The following is a 24,641-nucleotide window of genomic DNA, read 5'->3' on the forward strand; positions in this document are numbered from 1 at the left end:
AATATGTCCCAAGGTGAACACTGGTGGAGTTTGGAGAAAATAAACCATGACATTTGGGAGTTCTGGTTGCTGGGATTTATAGTTCACCTAGAATCAAAGAGCATCCTGAACCCCACCAAAAATAGAATTGGGCCAAACTTCCCACACAGAATCTCCATGACCAACAGAGAATACAGTGTTTTCTGATGGTCTTTGGTGACCCCCCTGACACCCCTCTCGTGACCCCCCCCAGGGGTCCCGACCCCCAGGTTGAGAACCAGTGCCCTATAGGAAAGCAACATGGGTCTCCTGGGGGACCCCTGTTTGTGTGGCTTGTTGTCCCCTAATGCAGGGAGGAGCCGGAACAGCCCTCCACCCTGCTGCCTGTATCTATCTCTGGGTGCAGCGGAGGATGTGGGATGAGCGCTGGGCTTGCCTTTCGTTCTCTCTCGTTCATTCGTTCATGCGTTCGTGTGCCGCAGGGAGGCCGTTGCCAGGCCCCGCGGCCTCTCTGGAGCCTTCCCCCGTTTGCGTGCCTGGGCGAGTGTGCGCCGTTGTCGTCGTCGCTGTCGCTTGCCACAAAAGGGATCATGAGCTCTCGCTGAGCGCCCGGCAGCCGGCAGTCTGCTTTGGCAAGCAACGGAGAGAGAGGTAGGCACTGACCGCTGGCTGACCGATGAGCCGAGATGGGCCACAGCATCCTTTTTTTTTCGGAGGGGGGTTTGGCAGGACAATGCAATTAGAGGGAGGTGGTGGCAGCTCACTCTTGATGGCACTCCCTTGCTTTCATAATGCATCTGTCTGTCTGCGAGATTGGAGCACCGCTGCAAAGGGCCTGGGGCCGAAAGCAAGGTGACGAGAGCCTAATGGAGGCTCGCGCTGCCTCCCTCCCTGGCTTAAAACCTTCCACTTAGAGATGGTTTATTGAATTCCCACTTCTGGGTCAGTTCACCATTGCAATATGCCTCTGAGGGCTTAGACAGAGGGTGGCCCTCTCTGTTTCTGGCCCAAATCTCATACCGCTTGTGGCACCAGACCCGTGCGCTTCGCTTGCCACAGGCGGGGAGGGATTTGTCTGCTTCGGTTGGTTCACAGCCAGGAGGCAATCCTCCCTCCTGTAGAGCAGCCCAGCAACCTTAGGGAATGGGCAGTGCCTCCCAGCTGCCGGCTCGCAAGCTTTTTGAGTCTGGGGGATTGGACGCTCATTGCTGCTGCCTTTCCTCTTGCAGGGGGAGAAGAACTTCCGCAGCCGAGTCTCAGCCCTGGAAGGATGTGGCGGGCCAGGTGAACAGGTAGGTCCTCCCTGCTTCTTAGAGCAGTGTTTCTTGACCTTCCTAATGCCACGACCCCTGAATGCAGTCCCTCCTGTTGTGGTGACCCCCAACCATAACAGTATTTTCGTTGCTACTTCATAACTGTCATTTCGCTATTGCTATGAATTGTGCAAAAATTCATAAAACTGTGTTTTATTGTCCATTATGTTATTTTGTACTGTTGATTTTACTTGATCGTTTTATTTATTTTATTGTGATGTCATTTTGTTGTGTATATTGTATGTTGCTGTAGTGTATTGCTGAGCTTGGCCTCGTGTAAGCTGCTCTGAGTCCACTTTGGGGAGATGGTATTGTGTTGTTCGTGTCAGAAACTGCAAGTCGCTTCTGGTGTGAGAGAATTGGCCATCTGTAAGGATGTTGTCCAGGGGACGCTCGGATGTTTTGATGTTTTTACCATTCTTGTGGGAGGCTTCTCTCATGTCCCCGCATGAGGAGCTGGAGCTGACAGAGGGAGCTCATCTGCGCTCTCCCTGGATTCGAACCTGCGACCTGTCAGTCTTCAGTCCTGCCAGCACAGGGGTTTAACCCACTGCGCCACCAGGGGCTCCTCTGGGGAGATGATGGCGGGGTATAAATAAAGATTATTATTATTATTATTATTATTATTATTATTATTATTATTATTTGAAACACAACAAGATGAGTCCACAGCAGACATTCTGCTGGCTGTTGTATTGGATCACATGTCGGACACTTCCCAAGCGTCTAGGACTGTGTGATGTATTATTATTATTATTATTATTATTATTATTATTATTATTTGAAACACAACAAGATGAGTCCACAGCAGACACTCTGCTGGCTGCTGAATTGAATCACACGTCGGACACTTCCCAAGTGTCTAGGACTGTGTGATGTATCGGCGAATAATGCGTGCAGATCCCAGTAAGGTGGCCTTGGTGGGCATTGATCTTGAGAGCAGGAGGCCCTTCTCTCGCTCCCACCAGCCTTGCAAAAGCGTCTGGTGGGGACGAGGGACAGGGTCTTCTTGGTGGTGACCCCCTACTTGTGGAATTCGATCCCCAGCGAGATCGGTGTCCTCCCTCCTTTCCTTAGAAAAAAACTAAAATCATGGTTTTAGAACCAGGCTTTTGGCTAGTGGGCGCAGCAGCACTTTGAACATGGAACTGGACCATATGACTGTTAATGATAATTGGAAACGGCTATGTGGTTATGTGATTCTATAATTAATGTTTTTAACCTTTTACGTATTTATGGTTTTATACTGTTGTTTATTGATATTGTGGCATCGAATTGCTGCCTGTGTTAGCCGCTCTGAGTCCCGTCCCCCCAGGGGAGGGGATGGTTGAGAAGGGCAGGGTAGAAATGTTGTAAATAAATAAATTTTGAAGTTGTAGTTCACCTACATCCAGAGAGCACTGTGAACTCAAACAATGATGGATCTGGACCAAACTTGGCATGTATACTCAATACGCTTCAATGTGAACACTGGTGGAGTTTAGGGAAAATATACCTTGACATTTGGGAGTTGTCATTGCTGGGATTTATAGTTCACCTACAGTCAAAGGGCACTCTGAACCTCACCAATGATAGAATTGGGCCAAGCTTCCCACACAGAACCCCCATGACCAACAGATAAAACTGTGTGTTCTGATGGTCTTTGGCAACCCCTCTGACACCCCCTCATGACCACACCAGGGGTCATAGAATCATAGAATCAAAGAGTTGGAAGAGACCTCATGGGCCATCCAGTCCAACCCCCTGCCAAGAAGCAGGAATATTGCATTCAAAGCACCCCTGACAGATGGCCATCCAGCCTCTGTTTAAAAGCTTCCAAAGAAGGAGCCTCCACCACACTCCGGGGCAGAGAGTTCCACTGCTGAACGGCTCTCACAGACAGGAAGTTCTTCCTCATGTTCAGATGGAATCTCCTTTCTTGTAGTTTGAAGCCATTGTTCCGCATCCTAGTCTCCAGGGAAGCAGAAACAAGCTTGCTCCCTCCTCCCTGTGGCTTCCTCTCACATATTTATACATGGCTATCATATCCCCTTTCAGCCTTCTCTTCTTCAGGCTAAACATGCCAGCTCCTTAAGCCGCTCCTCATAGGGCTTGTTCTCCAGACCCTTGATCATTTTAGTCGCCCTCCTCTGGACACATTCCAGCTTGTCAATACCTCTCTTGAATTGTGGTTCCCAGAATTGGACACAATATTCCAGGTGTGGTCTAACCAAGGCGGAATAGAGGGGTAGCATGACTTCCCTAGATCTAGACATTATGCTCCTGTTGATGCAGGCCAAAATCTCATTGGCTTTTTTTGCCGCCGCATCACATTGTTGGCCCATGTTTAACTTGTTGTTAACTTGTTTCACACATACTGCTCTCAAGCCAGGCATTGTCCCCCATTCTGTATCTTTGCATTTCATTTTTTCTGCCTAAGTGGAGTATCTTGCATTTGTCCATGTTGAACTTCATTTTGTTAGTTTTGGCCCATCTCTCTAATCTGTCAAGATCGTTTTGAATCCTGCTGCTGTCCTCTGGAGTATTGGCTATCCCTCCCAGATTGAGGAAGGGGACAGGGCTCTCCTTCTCCCACAAACATTGAGTCAGTGCCCTCCCACCCCCAATCCAGCACTCCCACCACATGCGAGCCATTAATTTTTCATGCACCCATCGCACTGCATTAGCACCAGTTCACTGGACCCCTAAAGGGGTAGAAAGGCCGAGCCTGGGAGGGGGTTTTGCACGGAACAGCACTTTGTGTCTCCTACGTTGGGACCAGAGGAGGAGGAGGACAGGTGTGCAGCCACCACCTTCCATCACTCCATCCACCTGATAGTTACCTGTAACTCATGAGCAGAAGGTGAGCTTGCATTTGAGAGTGAGCCCTAGTTCTTGGTGTAGGCCTGGTGTTTGCTTCATCAAGAATATTACAACTATAAGCTATATTGTTTTAATGACTGTTATGATAATTTGGTTAATTAATTGCTATTGTTTTAACTCTGTATGTATTTATGGTTTTATACTGTGTTATTGATTGTGGCATCGAATTGTTGCCTTTTTTGGTAGCTGCTCTGAGCCCCCCCCCCCCCCCCCGGGTTAAGAAAAGCGGGGTAAAAATGCTATAAATACATAAATAAACATTTTGGAGTGATTTTTGAAGCCAGTATTTGGGATGTACTTCTGCTTTTCCCTTTTATGTATTCTTTGGAATGTATTGTTGAAGTAGCTTTTTCTATAGAACACTCCTTTCTTTGGGTTGTTATAGGTTTTTTCGGGCTATAGGGCCATGGTCTAGAGGCATTTTCTCCTGACGTTTCGCCTGCATCTATGGCAAGCATCCTCAGAGGTAGTGAGGTCTGTTGGAAGTAGGAAAATGGGTTTATATATCTGTGGAATGACCAGGGTGGGACAAAGGAGTCTTGTCTGCTGGAGCTATGTGTGAATGTTTCAACTGACCACCTTGATTAGCATTTAATGGCTTGGAAGTGCCTGGGGGAATCTTTTTTTGTTGAGAGGTGATTTGATGTGCCTGATTGTTTACTCTCTGTTGTTTTGTTGTTGTAATTTTTGAGTTTTTTAATACTGGTAACCAACAACAACAGAGAGTAAACAGAGAGTAAACAATCAGGCACATCAAATCACTTCTCGACAAAAAAAGATTTCCCCAGTACATCACACTATGGCCGCCAAAGACCATCAGAAAACACAATATTTTCTGTTGGTCATGAGGGTTCTGTGGGAAGTTTGGCCCAATTCTATCATTGGTGAGGTTCAGAATGCTCTTTGATTGTAGATGAACTATAAATCCCAGCAACTACATCTCCCAAATGTCAAGGTCTATTTTCCCCAAACTCCACCAGTGTTCACATCTGGGCATATTGAGTATTTTTGCCAAGTTTGGTCCAGATCCATCATTGTTTGAGTCCACAATGCTCTCTGGATGTAGGTGAACTACAACTCCAAAACTCAACATCAAGGCCCACCAAACCCTTCCAGTATGGTCGTGGGAGTTGTGTGTGCCAAGTTTGCTTCAATTCCATCATTGGTGGAGTTCAGAATGCTCTTTAATTGTAGGTGAACTATAAATCCTAGCAACTACAACTCCCAAATGACAAAATCAATCCCACCAGTATTCAAGGTATTTGTGCCAAATTTGGTCCAGTTAATTAGAATATATCCTGCATTTAAGATGTTTACATTATGATTCATAACAGGAGCAAAACTACAGTTCTGAAGTAGCACCAAAAATAATGTTATGGTTGGGGGTCACCACAACATGAGGACCTGTATCAAGGGGTTGCGGCATTAGGAAGGTTGGGAAACACTGGTGTAGGCTCTTTGGAGACTTGTTTTGGGGTGCTAGGGGGGTGTTGATGTTTACCAGCACATGGTCCAAGGGGGTGGATTTTTTGCAGAGTGATTGACATGGCTGTGGGTGGAGCCAGCCCCCAATCTATAGACCTGCTGCCTGTGCAGCTCAATCTCTGAGGAGAGAGCAAGAGCTGAGCTGTGTTTTGGGGTGAGAATGGGAGCTGTGTGTGTGTAGGTTGAGACCTTTGTGTGGGTCTTCTCCCTCTTTCTCTCTCTCTCTTTGGGCACGTGGCCTCCGTGGACAGGGCTTGTGCTGAGTCACGGGCTCGCTTTGGGAAAGAGCTAGAAGCCCTTTGCTTTGCATTCATGCCCGCCTTTGGAGCACAACAAACAGGAAGAAAACACCAGCAATCCGGAGAGTGTTTGTGATGCTGCGTCTACAGGATGACCAATGCAGAAAGCGATGGAGTTGTTGCATTGAGCGGCCAAACATGTGTTTCCCATTGTTGTTTCATTGCAAGACAACCTGTTCTGTACACAACCTGTTGACTCGTTGGAGGGAAAAGGTGAAACCTTTTTGCAAAGAGTGCCGCAAGAATCAGGATTAAGGGGACACCTCTAAGGAGGGTGGCAATTCTCCGGAAGGATGAATAAAACACAAGGCGCAGAAATAGGACAACCAGGAACTTGGAGCTACGAATGGACCCCAGGCTCTGCTTTTGGCCATCTCTATAAATAAAAATGTAATGTTCGTTTGTGGGATTAACAGAACTCAAAAACCACTGGACAAATTGACACCAAATTTGGACACAAGACACCTAACAACCCAATGTATGTCCTTTACTCAAAAAATTGATTTTGTCATTTGGGAATTGTAGTTGCTAGGATGTATAGTTCACCTACAATCAAAGAGCATTGTGAACGATGGAACTGAACCAAACTTGGCACACAGTTTTCCCACGACCAACAGAAAATACTGGAAGGGTCTGGTGGTCAGTGTCCTTTGGTTTTGGAGCTGTAGTTCACCTACATCCAGAGATCACTGTGGACTCAAACAATGATGGATCTGGACCATTACATGTAGCTCGCCCATTGTCATTGTGACTGTGCCTATTTTAATTTTATATTGCTATGTTTTAATATGTTTTATGTAATTATGTTGTTTGTTGTTTATTGTTTGTGTTTTCGGTTTTATTTTATTGTAATTTTCTGTTTAGGCTTGGCCTCATGTAAGTCGCTTCGAGCCCCCATTGGGGAGATGGTGGCGGGGTATAAATAAAGATTATTATTATTATTATTATTATTATTATTATTATCTCCTTCAGTAGAGGGTTTTAAGCAGAGATGGATGGTCATCTGTCAGGAAGGTTTTGATAGCCTCATTGGCACAGGAGAATTTGAGTAAACAGCACAAACAAAGATGAACTTGAAATCTTAACATGGGGTGACAATAGGATTTGGTAGGCATCACAGAAACCTGTTGGATGAGTCTCCTGGATGAAAAGCAGTAATGGAAGGGCATAAGAAATGGACAGGAAGAAGTAGTTGCATTATTTGTCAAGGGTGTGTTCACTTTTTGGAGATTTCGACCACCCTGGTATTTATTTGTTGGGAGCCGTGCTTTCTGTCAAGAATGAGGGTCTGACACATTCCAGACAGTTTCCGTGGACAAAAGGTGGAAGGAAGCGGCAAGGGGTCAACTATTTTGGACACGGTCCCGGCCAACAGAGATGAACTGGTCAATGAGGTGTGGCCACCGTCTTTGGGGACTTGTGATGCAGAGGAAAGGGAAAGGCAGGTGCATTCAAGCTGGAGTTCAAGGAAGCTGGTTGGAGTCAGGTTAAGGAAAGGCTGGGTGGAATCTAAATAATATATGAAACCATATTCATTTCTAAATGTAAGGAATGATCAATACATTTCCTGACTGAGGTCCAAGTTGCTCTCTAGGTTTCAGAATAAGATCGTGGCACCCATTCCTCATCACTCTCTTGTGGTTCCTCATTGCATTGAAGGAGGAGGAAGAAATGTGTAAAGCAGGGAAATCACTATAGTATAATATACCATTCTATAGTATACCATGCTATACTATTCTGTACTAAACTATACCATCCTATACTATACTATTCCAAACCATACCAGTCTATAGTATACCATTCTATACTATATTATACTTTATCATTCTATACTGTACTACACTATTTTATACTATACTATACTGTACTATACTATACTATTCTATACTATACATTTTATACTATATTTTACTATACCATTCTGTACTATAATATTTATACTACACTATACTATTATATAGTGTACCATTCTATGCCTTGCCATATCATTCAATACTATACCATTCTGTAGTACATCATTGTGTAGTATACTCTTCTATACTATACTATACTCTACCATTCTATAATACACCATTCTATAGTATTCCATTCTATACCATATTATACTATATCATTCTATACTGTACTATACTATACTATTTTCTGCTGTACTGTACTGTACTATTCTATTCTATAACATACCATTTTATACTATATTACACTATACCATTCTGTACTATACTATACTATACTATGGTATAGTACACCATGCCATGCCATGCCATATCATTCAATACTATACCATTCTATACCACACCATTCTATACTCTACTCTACTATACCATTCTATAGTAAACCATTCTATACTATATTATACTATATCATCCTATACTGTACTACATTATACTATACTATACTATACTATACTGGACTATACTATACTATACCATACTATACTATACTATACTATACTATTGTATAGTACACCATGCCATGCCATGCTATGCCATACCATATATTCAATACTATACCATTCTCTAGCACATCATTCTATACTATATTATACTATATCATCCTATACTGTATTACACTATTTTATACTATACTGTATTACACTATTTTATACTATACTATACTATACTATACTGGACTATACCACTCTATACTATACTATACTATACTATACTATACTATACTATTGTATAGTACACCATGCCATGCCATGCTATGCCATACCATACCATATCATTCAATACTATACCATTCTATAGTAAACCATTCTATACTATATTATACTATATCATCCTATACTGTATTACACTATTTTATACTATACTATACTATTCTATACTGGACTATACCATTCTATTCTATTCTATACTATACTATACTATACTATACTATACTATACTATACTGTACTGTACTATACTATTGTATAGTACGCCATGCCATGCCATGCCATACCATATCATTCAATACTATACCATTCTATAGCACATCATTCTATACTCTACTCTACTCTACCATTCTATAGTAAACCATTCTATACTATATTATTCTATATCATCCTATACTGGACTATACTATACTATACCATTCTATAGTATACCGTACTATACTATACTATACTATACTATACTATATTATACTATACCATTCTAAACTATGCTATTCTATAGTACACCATTCTATATCATACCATTTGTTGTTGTTGTTCATTCGTTCAGTCGTCTCCGACTCTTCGTCATTTAATTTGATACTATACCATTCTACAGCACATCATTTTTTAGTATAATACACTATACTATACTATAGTACACCATTCTATACTGTACTATATTATACTATACCATTCAATAATATACCATTCTGCACTATACTATTGTATTCTATGCTATACCATACTATTCTATTCTATACTGTTTTATACTAGGCTCTAAAAATCCAGGAAAGGTTGGCAATCCTTGGCCAACCGCCCTCAGTGGCAAGCCCCCTTTCCCCTTTTGCACCCCAAGCCCTGGCTTCCCTATCCTTTGTTGGGAGTCACTTCAAAAAGGGAGGGGAAAAAGCATTTTTAAAAAGATAAAGCGTCAACAACATCAGTCGTAGTCAGTTCAGCAGATCAGAAGCTTCTCGTGCCAGCAGCAGAGCCACTGAGCTTCAGCAATTGCAGGAGCAGAGTCAAGCCGTAAAAAGGTTATAAAACACTCTCTATTCAAAGAACTATGTATCTACATTGGAAAGTTAACACAGGCCCCTGCTATCTAACTAACTGCCTATCTGTTTCCTTGATGAGGACTACAACCTTGTCCAGAATGTGATTTGAGTTCCAATGTTCTAGAGCCACAAGGAGCAACGCAGCTGGTTTGCCGGCCAGAGTGATCAAAGGTGGTGGTAGTAATAACAACAACAACAACAACAACAACAATATTAATATTATTAATAACAACAACAACAATAACACTATGTAATAAAATTTGAAAAATATTCTGTTCCTGGTTTGAAAGTGTTATTTCCTGTTTAATTGTGTCTAGATACCTTACATGGCCGCTTACCCAGTGTTTGTTTGTTTGTTTGTTTGTTTACAACATTTATATGCCGCCCTTCTCAACTTGAAGGGGAATCAGAGCGGATTACAAGATATATATACATATAATATATTATATTATTAGCATAGTACAATATCAGTATTTTATATATATATTATAATAATTATATATTATATAATATCAGTATTATGTATAAATATATATATATTATCAGTATTATATATTATATTTTAAACTTTTAATCCTTGCAACTTGCCCTGCCCAATTACTGTGACCTTGTAGTTGGTGTGTTTATTTATACTATTTTGTATTTTATTATTATTATTATTATTAATAATAATAATAATATTAATATATATAATATCAGTATTATATATTATATTTTAAACTTTTAATCCTTGCAACTTGCCCTGCCCAATTACTGTGACCTTGTAGTTGGTGTGTTTATTTATACTATTTTGTATTTTATTATTATTATTATTATTATTATTATTAATAATAATATTAATATATATATAATATCAGTATTATATATTATATTTTAAACTTTTAATCCTTGCAACTTGCCCTGCCCAATTACTGTGACCTTGTAGTTGGTGTGTTTATTTATACTGTTTTGTATATTATTATTATTATTATTATTATATTTTACTGTTTGTATTTTATGTTGTATATTTGCTTTGCTTTACTGTTGGGCCTGGCCTCATGTAAGCCGCCCCGAGTCCCATTGGGGAAATGGTGGCAAGGTTTTTTAAAAATAATAATAATAATAATAATAATTATTATTATTATTATTATTATTATTATTGTGAGGTGCTTACTTTGAAAGTAGTTGTCATACTCCAGAAACTTTGTTTTTGTGAAATTGGTTGAGACTCGACAATGAGATCTTCATTGAAAAACTATTGCAAAACGTGCAAGTTATAGTTATTATTATTATTATTATTATTATTATTATTAGTTGAAACACAAGATGAGTCCACAGCAGACACTCTGCTGGCTGTTGTATTGGATCACACGTCGGACACTTCCCAAGCATCTAGGACTGTGTGATGTATTATTATTACTATTGTTGTTGTTGTTGTTTGAAACACAACAAGATGAGTCCACAGCAGACACTCTGCTAGCTGTTGTATTGGATCACACGTCAGACACTTCCCAAGCGTCTAGGACTGTGTGATGTATTATTATTATTATTATTATTATTATTATTATTATTATTATTATTATTAGAAACACAACAAGATGAGTCCACAGCAGACACTCTGCTGGCTGTTGTATTGGATCACACGTCGGACACTTCCCAAGTGTCTAGAACTCTGTGATGTATTGGCGAATAATGCGTGCAGATCCCAGTAAGGTGGCTTTTTGCAGCTGGCAGATGGTAATTTTGTCAGCGCCGATTGTGTTTAAGTGCAGGCCAAGGTCTTTAGGCACTGCACCCAGTGTGTCCATCACCACTGGGACCACTTTGACTGGTTTGTGCCAGAGTCTTTGTAGTTCAATTTTTAAATCCTCATTATTTAAAAGGTGGCCAATTGAAACATTCACACCTACCTCAAACAGAAAACGTTATTTCTTGCACCCTGGACATCATTCCACAGAAATAGAAACCCCACTTGCCTAGTTTCCAACGGACCTCACAACCTTTGAGGATGTCATTATTATTATTATTATTATTATATTTATTATATTTATTATTATTATTAATTGTAGAGGTGGTCCAGGAACTTGTTGAGTTCTTCTTCTCCATGGCTCCAAATTGTGGTGTCATCCACGTATCTGAACCATAAAACGGGCTTTTTGTTGCTGTTTCCAGCAACAATTAAATTGTTTTTTTAACTTTTGTCCTGCATTTTTTAAACTTGCTTAGTGTGGAGTGTTGGTCGCCTTGAGTCCAACGTTAATAATGAGGAGGAGGATGATGATGATGCACCTCTCTTGTCTCCTTTTCATAGGATTTGGTGACGGAGACGGAACCTCTGCAGGACACTTGAATGGAAAAGCTACAGAAGGTAATTTCCAGACCCTGAAAATTGCCATTGACTTGCATAGCTTTTGAGATTGCATTGGTCCTTCCCTTTTAGTGGCCTTCCCTGGGGTTTACCCACACTGAAGTTAATGCAGTTTGGCATCACTTTTGTTGCAATGAGATCCTTGGGAGTTGTACTTTTGCAAGGTCTTGAGCCTCATCCAACTATGACTCGTAGGGATCCATAGCATTGACCCACCAAATTCTGTTGAGCAGGACGATGAAATTACTATTATAGTATTATCCATTATTATTATTATTGTTATTATTATTACTATTAGAAACATAACGAGAACCGCTCTGAGCCTTCAGGGAGTGACGGTATACAAAATTGATTAATAATAAATATTATTAATTTGTATTGGATCACACGTCGGACCCTTCCCAAGTGTCTAGGACTGATGCGTGCAGATCCAAGCAGGGTGGCCTTTTGCATCTGACAGATGGTGATTTTGTCAGCACCAATTATTTTTAAGTGCTGGCCAAGGTCTTTAGGCACTGCACTCAATGTGCCACTCATCACATGCTGGACCATTCTAACAACCCCCATATCAGACTACACAGAGAAGCCACTGAAATCCACAAGAACTATGTGGACAATTTCAACAGAAAGGAGGAAACCATGAAAATGAACACAATCTGGCTCCCAGTATTAAAAACTATAAAATCAGGACAGTCAATGAAGAGAAACACTGAGAAAACAGGGGAATTCCAGGCAAGAATCAGCCAGGGTCAGCTAATCACCTCCCCACAAAGGATTCCCCCAGGCAGTCAGAAGCCAGACCTTGAAACTGCTAGGCTATTGAATTCTAATCAAGGTGGCCAATTGAAACATTCACACCTACCTCAAACAGAAAACGTTATTTCTTGCACCCTGGACATCATTCCACAGAAATAGAAACCCCACTTGCCTAGTTTCCAACGGACCTCACAACCTTTGAGGATGTCATTATTATTATTATTATTATTATTATTATATTTATAACCCACTTTATCTCTCCCAAAGTTATAAATATAATAATAATAATAATAATAATAATAATAATAAGGCCACCTTACTTGGATCTGCGTGCATCATTCGAAAATACATCACACAGTCCTAGACACTTGGGAAGTGTTCGACTTGTGATTTTGTGATGCGAAATCCAGCATATAGATCTCGTTTGCTGTGCTTTTGTGTCAGTAAATAATAATACTAATAATAATAATAATAATAATAATAATAATAATAATGGCATCATATGGTGCTTGTTGTGAGGCTGCCATGCGTTCCCCCACTTCGGGGGTGAGAAGGGCGGGGTAAAAATATAGGAAATAAATAAATAAATAAATAAATATTATTATTATAACTATTATTGACGCTTGGGAAGTGTTCGACTTGTGACTTTGTGATGCAAAATCCAGCATCTAGATCTCGTTTGCTGTGCTTTGGTGTCGGTAAAATAATAATAATAATAATAATAATAATATAATAATAATAATAATAATAATAATAATAATAATGGCATCATATGGTGCTTGTTGTGAGGTTGCCGTGAGTTCCCCCACGCCGGGGGGGTGAGAAGGGTGGGGTAAAAATATAGGAAATAAATAAATTATTATTATTATTATTACTACTACTACTACTATCAGCAGCAGCAGCAGCTAAAGTGGTGTCATACTGCATTCATTCCACGGTGGTGATGCAGCCTTGTTGGCTGTGGAACTCCCTGCCACTGTGTCCTCGATTGGCCCCCTTGTTTGCCCTCCTTCCCTTTTATCCTCACAAGCCTTTGGCTCAGTTGCTGCTGGAGGGTCTCTTAAGGACATCGGTGGCTTTACTTTTGATCGTTGTTATTTTTAAAAGGTTCTTAATTGGTGCTGGTTTTAATAGGATAGTTTATTCGATCCATTTTTCAAACTGTTATCACCAGAGTTTAGTCATATTTTCTCTTAATCCGACACGAGTTGCTTTGAAGCACACTCTGGGAGATATCCAATATATATATGTGTGTGTGTATATATATATATATATATGTATCTAGGGTAATCTCTGAGCCGGCAGAGCCTTGTCTTGGAGAACTCTTCCTTCTCGTGGCTTGAAAATGAAAAAGTCAGGGAAATTTAGTATTTTTTCAACCAGAAATCTGGTCCCAGAGTCAGAAATAAAGGAGCAGGGAGAGGTTGTTACGCCACCAAAAACACAAGCACAGTTCAACATATATCAGGAAGAAATTATGCAAAATGAACACTATCCTTCTGTATTTATTTTTTATTTATCGTGCCAGAAGCAAATTGAGAATCTATATAAATAAAAATGTAATGTTCGTTTGTGGGATTCACAGAACTCAAAAACCACTGGACACAAGACACCTAACAACCCAATGTATGTCCTTCACTCAAAAAAAAATTGATTTTGTCATTTGGGAGTTGTAGTGGCTGGGATTTATAGTTCACCTACAACCAAAGAGCATTCTGAACCCCACCAATGATGGAATTGAACCAAACTTGCCACACAGAAAATACTGGAAGGGTTTTGTGAACAGTGTCCTTTGGTTTTGGAGTTGTAGTTCACCAACATCCAAAGATGACTGTGGACTCAAACAATGATGGATCTGGACCAAACTCTACAAGAATACTCAATATGCCCAAATGTGAACATGCCAGAATGCAGCCTATTCAGTGCCTTCCAAGTTGCCCAGTCTTCTGTGTGCCCAGGAGGGAGTTTCTCATTCGGTATCAGCCATGGCTTGAGATTCTGTGTTTTCACCTGCCACTTTTGGACTCCTGCTTACTGAGGTCTTCCTGCAAATATCTCCGTTGATCTTAGGAAACTATTTCTTGATTTAAGGCATTGGCGTGCTGGTTGATAACCAAACAGAGGATGGGCCAGGGATGTCACTTCCTTGGTCCTTTCATTATTGGCTGCTATTTCCCGGTGGATGTCAGGTGGTACAATATCGGCTAAACAGTGTAATTTCTCCAGTGGTGTGGGGCATAGAATCATAGAATCAAAGAGTTGGAAGAGACCTCATGGGGCATCCAGTCCAACCCCCTGCCAAGAAGCAGGAATATTGCATTCAAATCAACAGATGACAGATAGCCATCCAACCTCTGTTTAAAAGCTTCCAAATAAGGAGCCTCCACCACACTCCGGGGCAGAGAGTTCCACTGCTGAACAACTCTCACAGTCAGGAAGTTTTTCCTAATATTCAGATGGACTCTCCTTTCTTGTAGTTTGAAGCCATTGTTCCGCATCCTAGTCTCCAAGGAAGCAGAAAACAAGCTTTCTCCCTCCTCCCTGTGGCTTCCTCTCACATATTTATACATGGCTATCATATCTCCTCTCAGCCTTCTCTTCTTCAGGCTAAACATGCCCAGCTCCTTAAGCCGCTCCTCATAGGACTTGTTCTCCAGACCCCTGATCATTTTAGTTGCCCTCTTCTGGACATTTTCCAGCTTGTCAATATCTCTCTTGAATTGTGGTGCCCAGAATTGGACACAATATTCCAGATGTGGTCTAACCAAAGCGGAATAGAGGGGTAGCATGACTTCCCTAGATCTAGACACTATGCTCCTATTAATGCAGGCCAAAATCCCATTGGCATAGACATCCTTTGATAATGCGGCATGTCTCATAAAGAGCCACATACACTGTTTTAGCATGGTGAGATGTGTTCCACATTGGGCATGCGTACTCAGCAGCAGAGTAGCAAAGTGCAAGGGCAGATGTCTTCACTATGTATGGTTGTGATCCCCAGGTTGTGCCAGTCAGCTTTCATATGATATTGTTTCTAGCACCCACTTTTTGCTTGATAGTGAAGCAGTACTTCTTGTAAATCAGAGCACGGTCCAGTGTAACTCCCAGGTATTTGGGTGCGCTGCAATGCTCCAGTGGGATTCCTTCTGGAATCCATCAGAGCTCAAGATGTTTGGGGTGTTGTAGGTTTTTCCGGGCTATATGGCCACGTTCTAGAGGCATTTTCTCCTGACGTTTCGCCTGCATCTATGGCAAGCATCCTCAGAGGTAGTGAGGATGGTTGCCATAGATGCAGGTGAAACGTCAGGAGAAAATGCCTCTAGAACATGGCCATATAGCCCGGAAAAACCTACCACAACCCAGTGATTCCGGCCATGAAAACCTTCGACAATACCCAAGATGTTTGTCTGTTCTTAAGGTGAAAAGCACATGTCTGTGTTTTAGATGGATTAGGGATCAGCTGGTTTTCTCTGTAATAGGCAGTAAGAGCCCCTAAAGCTTCGGAGAATTTCTGTTCAACCATTTCAGAGTTTGAGCGGTGATGGTGCAATCGTCAGCATAGATGAAACTCCCTGGCAGTGGCTGATCATTTGTGTAGATGTTAAACATGGATGGAGCAAGCATACTCCCCTGAGTTAGGCCATTCTTCTGTTTTTTCATCTGCTTCTCTGGCCCTGGAATTCAACAAAAAAGCTCCTGTTTTGTAGCAGATTTCCTATGAAGCAGGTGAGGTGGTAGTCCTCTGTGATCGTATACATTATTCTCAGGGGGAGGAGATGATTTACAGTATCATAAGCTGCTGACAGATCTATGAAGACAGCTCCTGTAATCTGCTGCCTTTCAAAACCATATTCTGTGTGCTGAGTCGGGTTCAGCACCTGTGATGTGTAGCTTTTTCCCTTTCCTGAAACCAGTTTGCTATGGGATCATGCATGTGTCTATTTTTCCATAATTCTGCGCAAAATAAGCCTCTCCAGAACTTTGTAAAGATGACACAACAAGGAGATTGGTCTATATAACTTTTTGGATCATTACGGTCTTGGCCTGGTTTCAAGATGGCTATGATTCTTGCTTTCCTCCAGATTTTGGGGATCTGACAGCATGCAGTGCAGTTGTTCATCAGCTTCAGCAGTCGGCACCTTGCATTTGGGTCAAAATTCTTTATTTGTTCCCTCTGTAGATCATCCAGGGCAGCCATGCCTCCATGCTATGGAATCCTGGGAGTTGTAGTTTGCATGTTTTGGTAGAGAAGACTAAAGACTTTGGTAAACTGCAACTCCCAGCATACCATAAGTTACCTAGCATTGAGCCATAAATCTACAACTCCCAGCATTCCATAGCATTGATTCAGGGCAGTTAAAGTGGTGTCAAACTACATTCATTCTACAGTGTAGATGCACTCTTCGCTCCAGCTTTCTTTATGATTTATATTTTGATTGCTATCATTTCTTACTATGCCGGGAATACCTTTTCCTCTCTCTTTTTTGATGTTGTTTGCCTCGCCTGCTGTAAACAAACACAAAGGGTGGAATTGGCTGGAGAAGAATATTTTTCCCAGCTCACCTTTTGTTGTCCGGAAATTCTGATGCTATCCTTTCTATGTTTTGGCATCTCTTTCCAATCTCCCTAATGCCAATGCTGCTCAAAAGCCTTCAGCTAGACAGAGGACGAGGGAGTGGCAGGGGTATGTGGGCATCAAAAGACTATATAAAAGGATCTTTTCCAACTTCTCCATCCTTTTGCAATTGAGGACAAATCAAGGGGAGAAAAGGCATCGTTGCCATAACTCATCACTTAGAATCATAGAAACGCATGGGCTGGGCGTGGGGGTGTTTGCGCGGAGATCTCATGCCAGCGCATATACCCAGCAACAATTGGAGATATTTTAAGCCACAGATGCGAGGGAGTTTAATGGATTTATGGCCTCATTGTAAGAGACAAACAGATCAGCAAATTCTTCTAGAAGGACCCAAACCAGGAGAGTGACAATGACCCAGGAAGCCGGGAGAAACCGGGATGGGCTTGATTTGGGGGGCCTTTCGGTAGGAAATTTTTGGGTGGCATTCAAGGGGAAAAGGCAGCGTTTATTTGTTTGTTTATTTATTTATCCTCCGCTTTACCTCTCCCGAAGGAGGCTCAAAACGACTTAACATGAAGCATACCATTTAAAATATACCAATATGCAAACATTGCAATGTAGCTGATGCCGCACTGAAAGTGGTTTCGAGGCAGAAGCCAGCAATTGGCTCTTTGGTGGTAAAAATCCCAATTCATTTCTCCCATTGAATCAATAGCCACTTGGCAGACCTGCCCTTGTGTTTTTTTTTTCCATGGATTATTCCAGATTGTTTATCCAATATTGTTTAGTCCATGGATTATTATTATTTTAATTAATTAATTCCATAGATTTTATTATTATTCCACATTGTTTATCCAATATTGTTGAGTCCATGGATTATTATTATTATTTTAATTAATTAATTCCAAGGATTTTATTATTATTCCAGATTGTTTATCCAATATTATTTATTCCATGGATGATTTATTTATTTATTCCATGGATTTTATTATTATTCCAATATTGTTTATTCCATGGATGATGATGATGATGATCAGCTGGAATGTGTCCAGAGGAGGGCGACTAAAATGATCAAGGGTCTGGAGAACAAGCCCTATGAGGAACGGCTTAGGGAACTGGGCATGTTTAGCCTGAAGAAGAGAAGGCTGAGAGGAGATATGATAGCCATGTATAAATATGTGAGAGGAAGCCACAGGGAGGAGGGAGCAAGCTTGTTTTCTGCTTCCTTGGAGACTAGGATGCGGAACAATGGCTTCAAACTACAAGAGAGGAGATTCCATCTGAACATGAGGAAGAACTTCCTGACTGTGAGAGCCGTTCAGCAGTGGAACTCTCTGCCCCGGAGTGTGGTGGAGGCTCCTTCTTTGGAAGCTTTTAAGCAGAGGCTGGATGGCCACTTGTCAGGGGTGATTTGAATGCAATATTCCTGCTTCTTGGCAGGGGGTTGGACTGGATGGCCCATGAGGTCTCTTCCAACTCTTTGATTCTATGATTCTATGATTCTATGATGATGATGATGATGATTATTATTATTATTTTAATTAATTAATTAATTCTATTGATTATTATTATCATTCCAGATTGTTTATCTTGTTGATTCCATTGATGATGATTATTAATTAATTAATTAATTAATTCCGTTGATTATTATTATTATTATTGGCTGTCTGCAAGGACCATCTGGAGCAATAATCCAATAAATAAATACTACTAACAAATAATAATAATAATAATAATAATAATACTTGCTCCTGCGTGCTCTGCATTCGCACACGCAGAGGGAGGTCCCTGGTAGGGCAGCGCCCACTGGTGGCCGTGCAAAGAAGGGAAATTCTACCCTTGCACAAAGTTTGCCCACACTGGACCTTGTGCACACTTTGTCCTGACCCTCGCAGCCAAATGTCTCTGGATTGCAGGGAGCAGCCAAAGCAAGAGTGACCCCTAGACCCCTCTTCTTTCAGGTCAGTCCAAGGGTCATTCATTCATCAGAGATCCATTATATCCAAGTCTGATTGCCTTCTTGGCAGTGGGTCTGCAGGTGACCCGTATGTTATTGCTCAGTGAGGACATCGGTTTGCAGGTAGAAGGTGGTCCCGGTCAGGGTTGTCTTGACGCACCTTCTTTGTCTTGGCCCATTTCTCCTTTCCGCCCTCCATTAGCTCCTCTTCAAATTCTACAGCACTGCTGGTTACAACTGACCTCCAGTTCCAACGCTCGAGAATCAGGGCTTCCCAGTTCTCTCTCTGTGACTCTGCCACATTTAAGGTTAGCTTTGAGCCTATCTTTCAATCTCTTTTCCTGCCCACCAACATTCCATTTTCCAATCTTCAGTTGGGAGCAGAGTAACTGTTTTGGGAGACGGTGATCTTTGGAAATTCAGACCACATAGCATTCAGGCCAGTGGAGTTGATGGCGTAGGAGAATCGCTTCAATGCTAGTGGCCTTTGCTTCTTCTTCCAGAATGCTAACATTCATCCGCCTGTCTTCCCAAGAGATTTGCAGGATTTTTCGGAGTTAACACTGATGGAATCGTTCCAGGAGTTGAGAGTGTCATCTATAGGTGGTCCACGTCTCACAGGCATATAGCAGGGTTGGGAGGACAGTGTTGTAGGTCTTCTAAATGAGCACAGACTATGTTTTCACCGGCATATTGGAGTTCTATAACAGGTTGTAGGTCTTCTTCTGAATGCACACAGACTACATTATCACCAGCATATTGGAGTTCTATAACAGATGTTGTGGTAGGTCTTCTGAATGCGCAGAGATCAGCATATTGGAGTTCTATAACAGATGTAGGTCTTCTTCTGGATGCACACATACCACATTATCATCAGCACATTGGAGATCTATAACAGATGTTGTGGTAGGTCTTCTGAATGAGCACAGACTATGTTATCACCGGCATATTGGAGTTCTATAACAGGTTGTAGGTCTTTTTCTGAATGCACACATACCACATTATCATCAGCACATTGGAGATCTAACAGATGTTGTGGTAGGTCTTCTGAATGCGCATAGATCACGTTATCATCACCATATTGAAGTTCTATAATAGATGTTGTAGGTCTTCTGAATTAGCACAGACTATGTTATCATTGGCATACTGGAGTTCTATAACAGAGGTTGTAGGTCTGCTTCTGATTGAGCAGACTATGTTGTCATCAGCATATTGGATGTTGTAGGTCTTTTTCTGAATGAGCACAGAGTATGTTATCATCAGCATATTGGAGTTCCATAACAGATGTTGTAGGTCTTTTTCTGAATGCACACAGACTACGTTATCATCAGCATATTGGTGTTCTATAACAGATGCTGTTGTGACTTTGGTTTTGGCTTTCAGTCTGCTGAGTTAAATAGCTTGCCATCTGTCCAATAGATTATTTCCACGCCAATAGGAAGCTTCCCATCAACAAGGCGAAGTATCATAGCGATGAAGATGGAGAATAAGGTTGGGGCAATAACACATCATCCCTGTTTGACACCTGTCAGTCTAAGGTTCAAGATGGGATGGACACAGCCTTCCTCTTAGCTGCTTCTGACTCCTGGTTGCTCAAACCGGTGAAGGCTTTTCCTTAGAGCGAGTGGGACTTTCCCCCAGTGGGTTCCCGTGGCTGACAACTTAGGGATCCGTACCTCAATCTCTCCCCAAAAGTCCCAATTTGGCATTCAAGCGGATGCTCCGCTCTGGCTCTGAAATGCGTGCAGCGGAAAGGTCGCATTCCAGCACTTCCTCTCCAGAAGGAACGTTGGATTGCCCTCCAGCAAAACGGAAAACAGCCAGCCAGGCCACTGACATTCTGTAGCAGAGGAGGCTCAACTCCTTGCAAGACTACAACTCCTGGGATTCCATTGTATTGATCCCTGGTAATTCAGGTGGGGTCAAATTGCACAAATGCAACAGCCTCCTTTATGTATCCTCAGTCTTTGCAAAGATATCCCAACTTTGTTGCCCCATCTATTATTATTATTATTATTATTATTATTATTATTATTATTATTTGAAACACAACAAGATGAGTCCACTTATTATTATTATTATTATTATTATTATTATATTAAGCTTGAGGACAGGCAACTGTTTCATTGGGGTATTCTTGACTTATAAAATACCATGTGTAGTACATATTGATGAGGAGGGTGAGGATGATGATGATGATGATGATGATGATGATAGTGATAGTGATGACTTTAGACAGACAGTTCTCTGGGAGGCTAATGCACTGACGCCAAAGCCCTTCTGTTCTGGTGAAAAAGGCCTCCCTTCCAAACAACCAATCTCCTCTTCAATTTTCCTTTGCAGCACCAGCTGATTTTCCCAGGAAGCATGGCCATCTTTTCTTCCTTCCCTCCTTTTCTTCCTTCCTTCCATCTCTCCCTCTTCCATTCCTTCCCTCCTTTTCTTGCTCCTTCTCTCCTTCTTTCCTTCCTTCTCTCCTCCTTCTTCTGCTTTCCTTCCTTCCTTTCATCCTCTTCTTCCTTCCTCCCCTCTCCTCCTCTTCCCTTCCTTCCCTCCTTTTCTTCTTTCCTTTTTTCTCCCTCTTTCCTTCCTTCCGCCATGCTTTCTTACTTCCTTCTGTTATCCCTCCTTCCTTCTTCCTTCATCTTTCCTCTTCTTCCTTCCTTCTCTCCTACCTCCTTCCTTCCCTCCTCTTCTTCCTTACTCCCTTCTCTCTGTCTTTCTTTCCTTCCCTCCTCCCTCTCCTGCTTTCCTTCCTTCCTTTCATCCTCTTCTTCCTTTCTCCCTTCTTTCCCTCTTTCCTTCCTTTTCTTCTTTCCTTTTCTTCTCCCTCTTTCCTTCTTTCCCTCTTGCTTTCTTACTTCCTTCTTTTATCCCTCCTTCCATCTTCCTTTATCTTTCCTCTTCTTCCTTCCTTCTATCCTTCTTTCCTTCCTTCTCTCCCTCTTTTTCCTTCCACCCTTTTCTTCCTTCCTTCTCTCCTACCTCCCTCCTTCATTCCTTCCCTCCTCTTCTTCCTTCTCTCCCACTTTCCTTCCTTCCCTCTTGCTTTCTTACTTCCTTCTCGTATCCCTCTTTCCTTCCTTCTTCCTTCCTTCTTTCTTTCTTTCCTTCTCTCTTTTTCCTTCCCCCTTTTGTCCTTCTTTCTCTCCTACTTCCTTCCTTCCATCCTCTTCTCCCTTCCCTCCTTTTTCACTTCCTTTCTTTCTTTCATAGAATCAAAGAGTTGGAAGAGACCTCATGGGCCATCCAGTCCAACCCCCTGCCAAGAAGCAGGAATATTGCATTCAAATCACCCCTGACAGATGGCCATCCAGCCTCTGTTTAAAAGCTTCCAAAGAAGGAGCCTCCACCATACTCCGGGGCAGAGAGTTCCACTGCTGAACGGCTCTCACAGTCAGGAAGTTCTTCCTCATGTTCAGATGGAAGAACTTCCTGACTGTGAGAGCCGTTCCTTCCTCTTTCCTCCCCTCCCATTCCTTCCCTCCTTGATGTCTTCCTTTTTTCCTTTTCTCCTCTCTCCCTTCCTCTTTCCTTCCTTCCTGCTCTCATTCCTTCCTTCCTACACTCCCTCTCTCTTTCCTTCCTTCCTTCTCCCTCCTTCCCTTCCTCCCTCTCTCCCTCCCTTCCTAACATATTGATGAGGAAGATGGTAATGATAATAATAATAATAATAATAATAATAATAATAACTGTACGCAGAGTTTTCTGGGAGGCTAAAGTGTAGATGCAGGCCTCCACTTGCAATCCTGCCAAAGTCCTTCCAGTGCAAGCAGCCTTCCTTCCAGACAACCAGTCTCCTCTTCTCTTTTTGACCACCAGCTGACTTCCCCAGGAAGCATGACCATCTTTCCTTCCTTCCCTCCTTTTCTTCCTTCCCTCTCCCCCTCTTCCCTTCCTTCCCTCTTGTTTTCTTCCTTACTTCTCTCCTTCTTTCCTTCCTTCTCTCTCTCTTTCTTTACCCCTTGCTTTCTTCCTTCCCTTTTCTCCTTTCTCCCTCTCTTTTTCCTTCCTTCTCTCTTCCTTCATTCCTTCCTTCCTTACATATTGATGTGGAGGATAGGGTTTTATTTTATTTTATTCATGTCATGAGCAAGTTGAGAAACTGCAAGTTGCTTCTGGTGTGAGAGAATTGGCCATCTGCAAGTACGTTGCTCAGGGGGCGCCCAGATGTTTTGATGTTTTTACCATCCTTGTGGGAGGCTTTTCTCATATCCCTGCATGGGGAGCTGGAGTTGACAGAGGGAGCTCTCTCCGATTCGAATCTGTGACCTGTCAGTCTTCAGTCCTGCCAGCACAAGGGTTTAACCCAGTGGTTCTCAACCTTCCTACTGCCGCGACCCCTTAATACAGTTCCTCATGTTGTGGTGACCCCCAACCATAACTTTATTTTTGTTGCTACTTCCTAACTGTGATTTTGCTACTGTTATGAATCGTACTGTTATGAATCAGATATGCAGGATGTGTTTTCATTCATGGGGCCAAATTTGGCACAAATACCCAATACGGCCAAATCTGGATACTGGTGGGGTTGGTGGGGGCATTGATTTTGTCATTTGGGAGTTGTAGTTGATGGATTTATAGTTCATCTACAATCAAAGAGCATTCTGAACTTCACCAACAATGAAACTGAACCAAACTTGGCCCACAGAACTCCCATGACCAAGAGAAAATACTGGAAGTGTTTGTTGGGCATTGACCTTGAGTTTTGGAGTTGTAGTTCACCTACATCCAGATAGCACTGTGGACTCAAGCAATGATAGTTCTGGATCAAACATGGCACAAATACCCAATATGCCCAGATGTGAACACTGGTGGAGTTTGGGAGAAATAGACCATGACATTTCAAAGTTGTAGTTGCTGGGATTTATAGTTAACCTACAATCAGAGAGCACTCCGAACCCAGCCCACAATGGATCTTCACAAAAATTGGCACACTACCTACATGACTAACATTGAATACTGGTGGCATTGGGCAAGGGGAGTTTTTGAATTTTGGGAGTTGTAGTTCACCAACACCAAAAAGGAAGAGAAGGACAGGCGGAGAGGTCTTCAGCCTTCTCTGCCAAAGGGGTTCCTAAGACCATCAGAAATATGTGTTTTCTGATGGTCTTTGACGATTCCTCTGAAACCCCCTCGCGACCCCCTCAGGGGTCCCAACCCCCAGGTTGAGAAACACTGGTTTAACCCATTGCGCCACCGGGGGCTTGGGGATGATGATGAGGATGATGATTATTATGATTGTTATGATAATGACTGTACGCAGAGTTTTCTGGGAGGCTAAAGTGCGGGTGCGTGCCTCCACTTGCGATCATGCCAAAGCTCTTCTAGTGAAGCCGCCTCCCTTCCAACAACTGGTCTCCTCT

General features: G+C 41.9%; 1 protein-coding gene across 1 annotated transcript in view; it reads left to right on the forward strand.

Annotated features, from left to right (window-relative positions):
- The first annotated feature begins 295 nt into the window (after positions 1-295).
- Positions 296-24,641, forward strand: part of DMTN (dematin actin binding protein) — a 45,416-nt gene continuing 21,070 nt past the window's right edge. The window contains exons 1-3 of the mRNA XM_067470728.1: positions 296-630; positions 1,209-1,271; positions 11,927-11,983. Of these exons, the coding sequence (XP_067326829.1) occupies positions 11,966-11,983 (18 nt within the window). The 5' untranslated portion in view covers positions 296-630; positions 1,209-1,271; positions 11,927-11,965. The remainder of the gene's footprint in view (positions 631-1,208; positions 1,272-11,926; positions 11,984-24,641) is intronic.

This window comes from Anolis sagrei, chromosome 7 (assembly GCF_037176765.1).
Source record: "Anolis sagrei isolate rAnoSag1 chromosome 7, rAnoSag1.mat, whole genome shotgun sequence".
Classification (NCBI taxonomy): Eukaryota; Metazoa; Chordata; class Lepidosauria; order Squamata; family Dactyloidae; genus Anolis; species Anolis sagrei.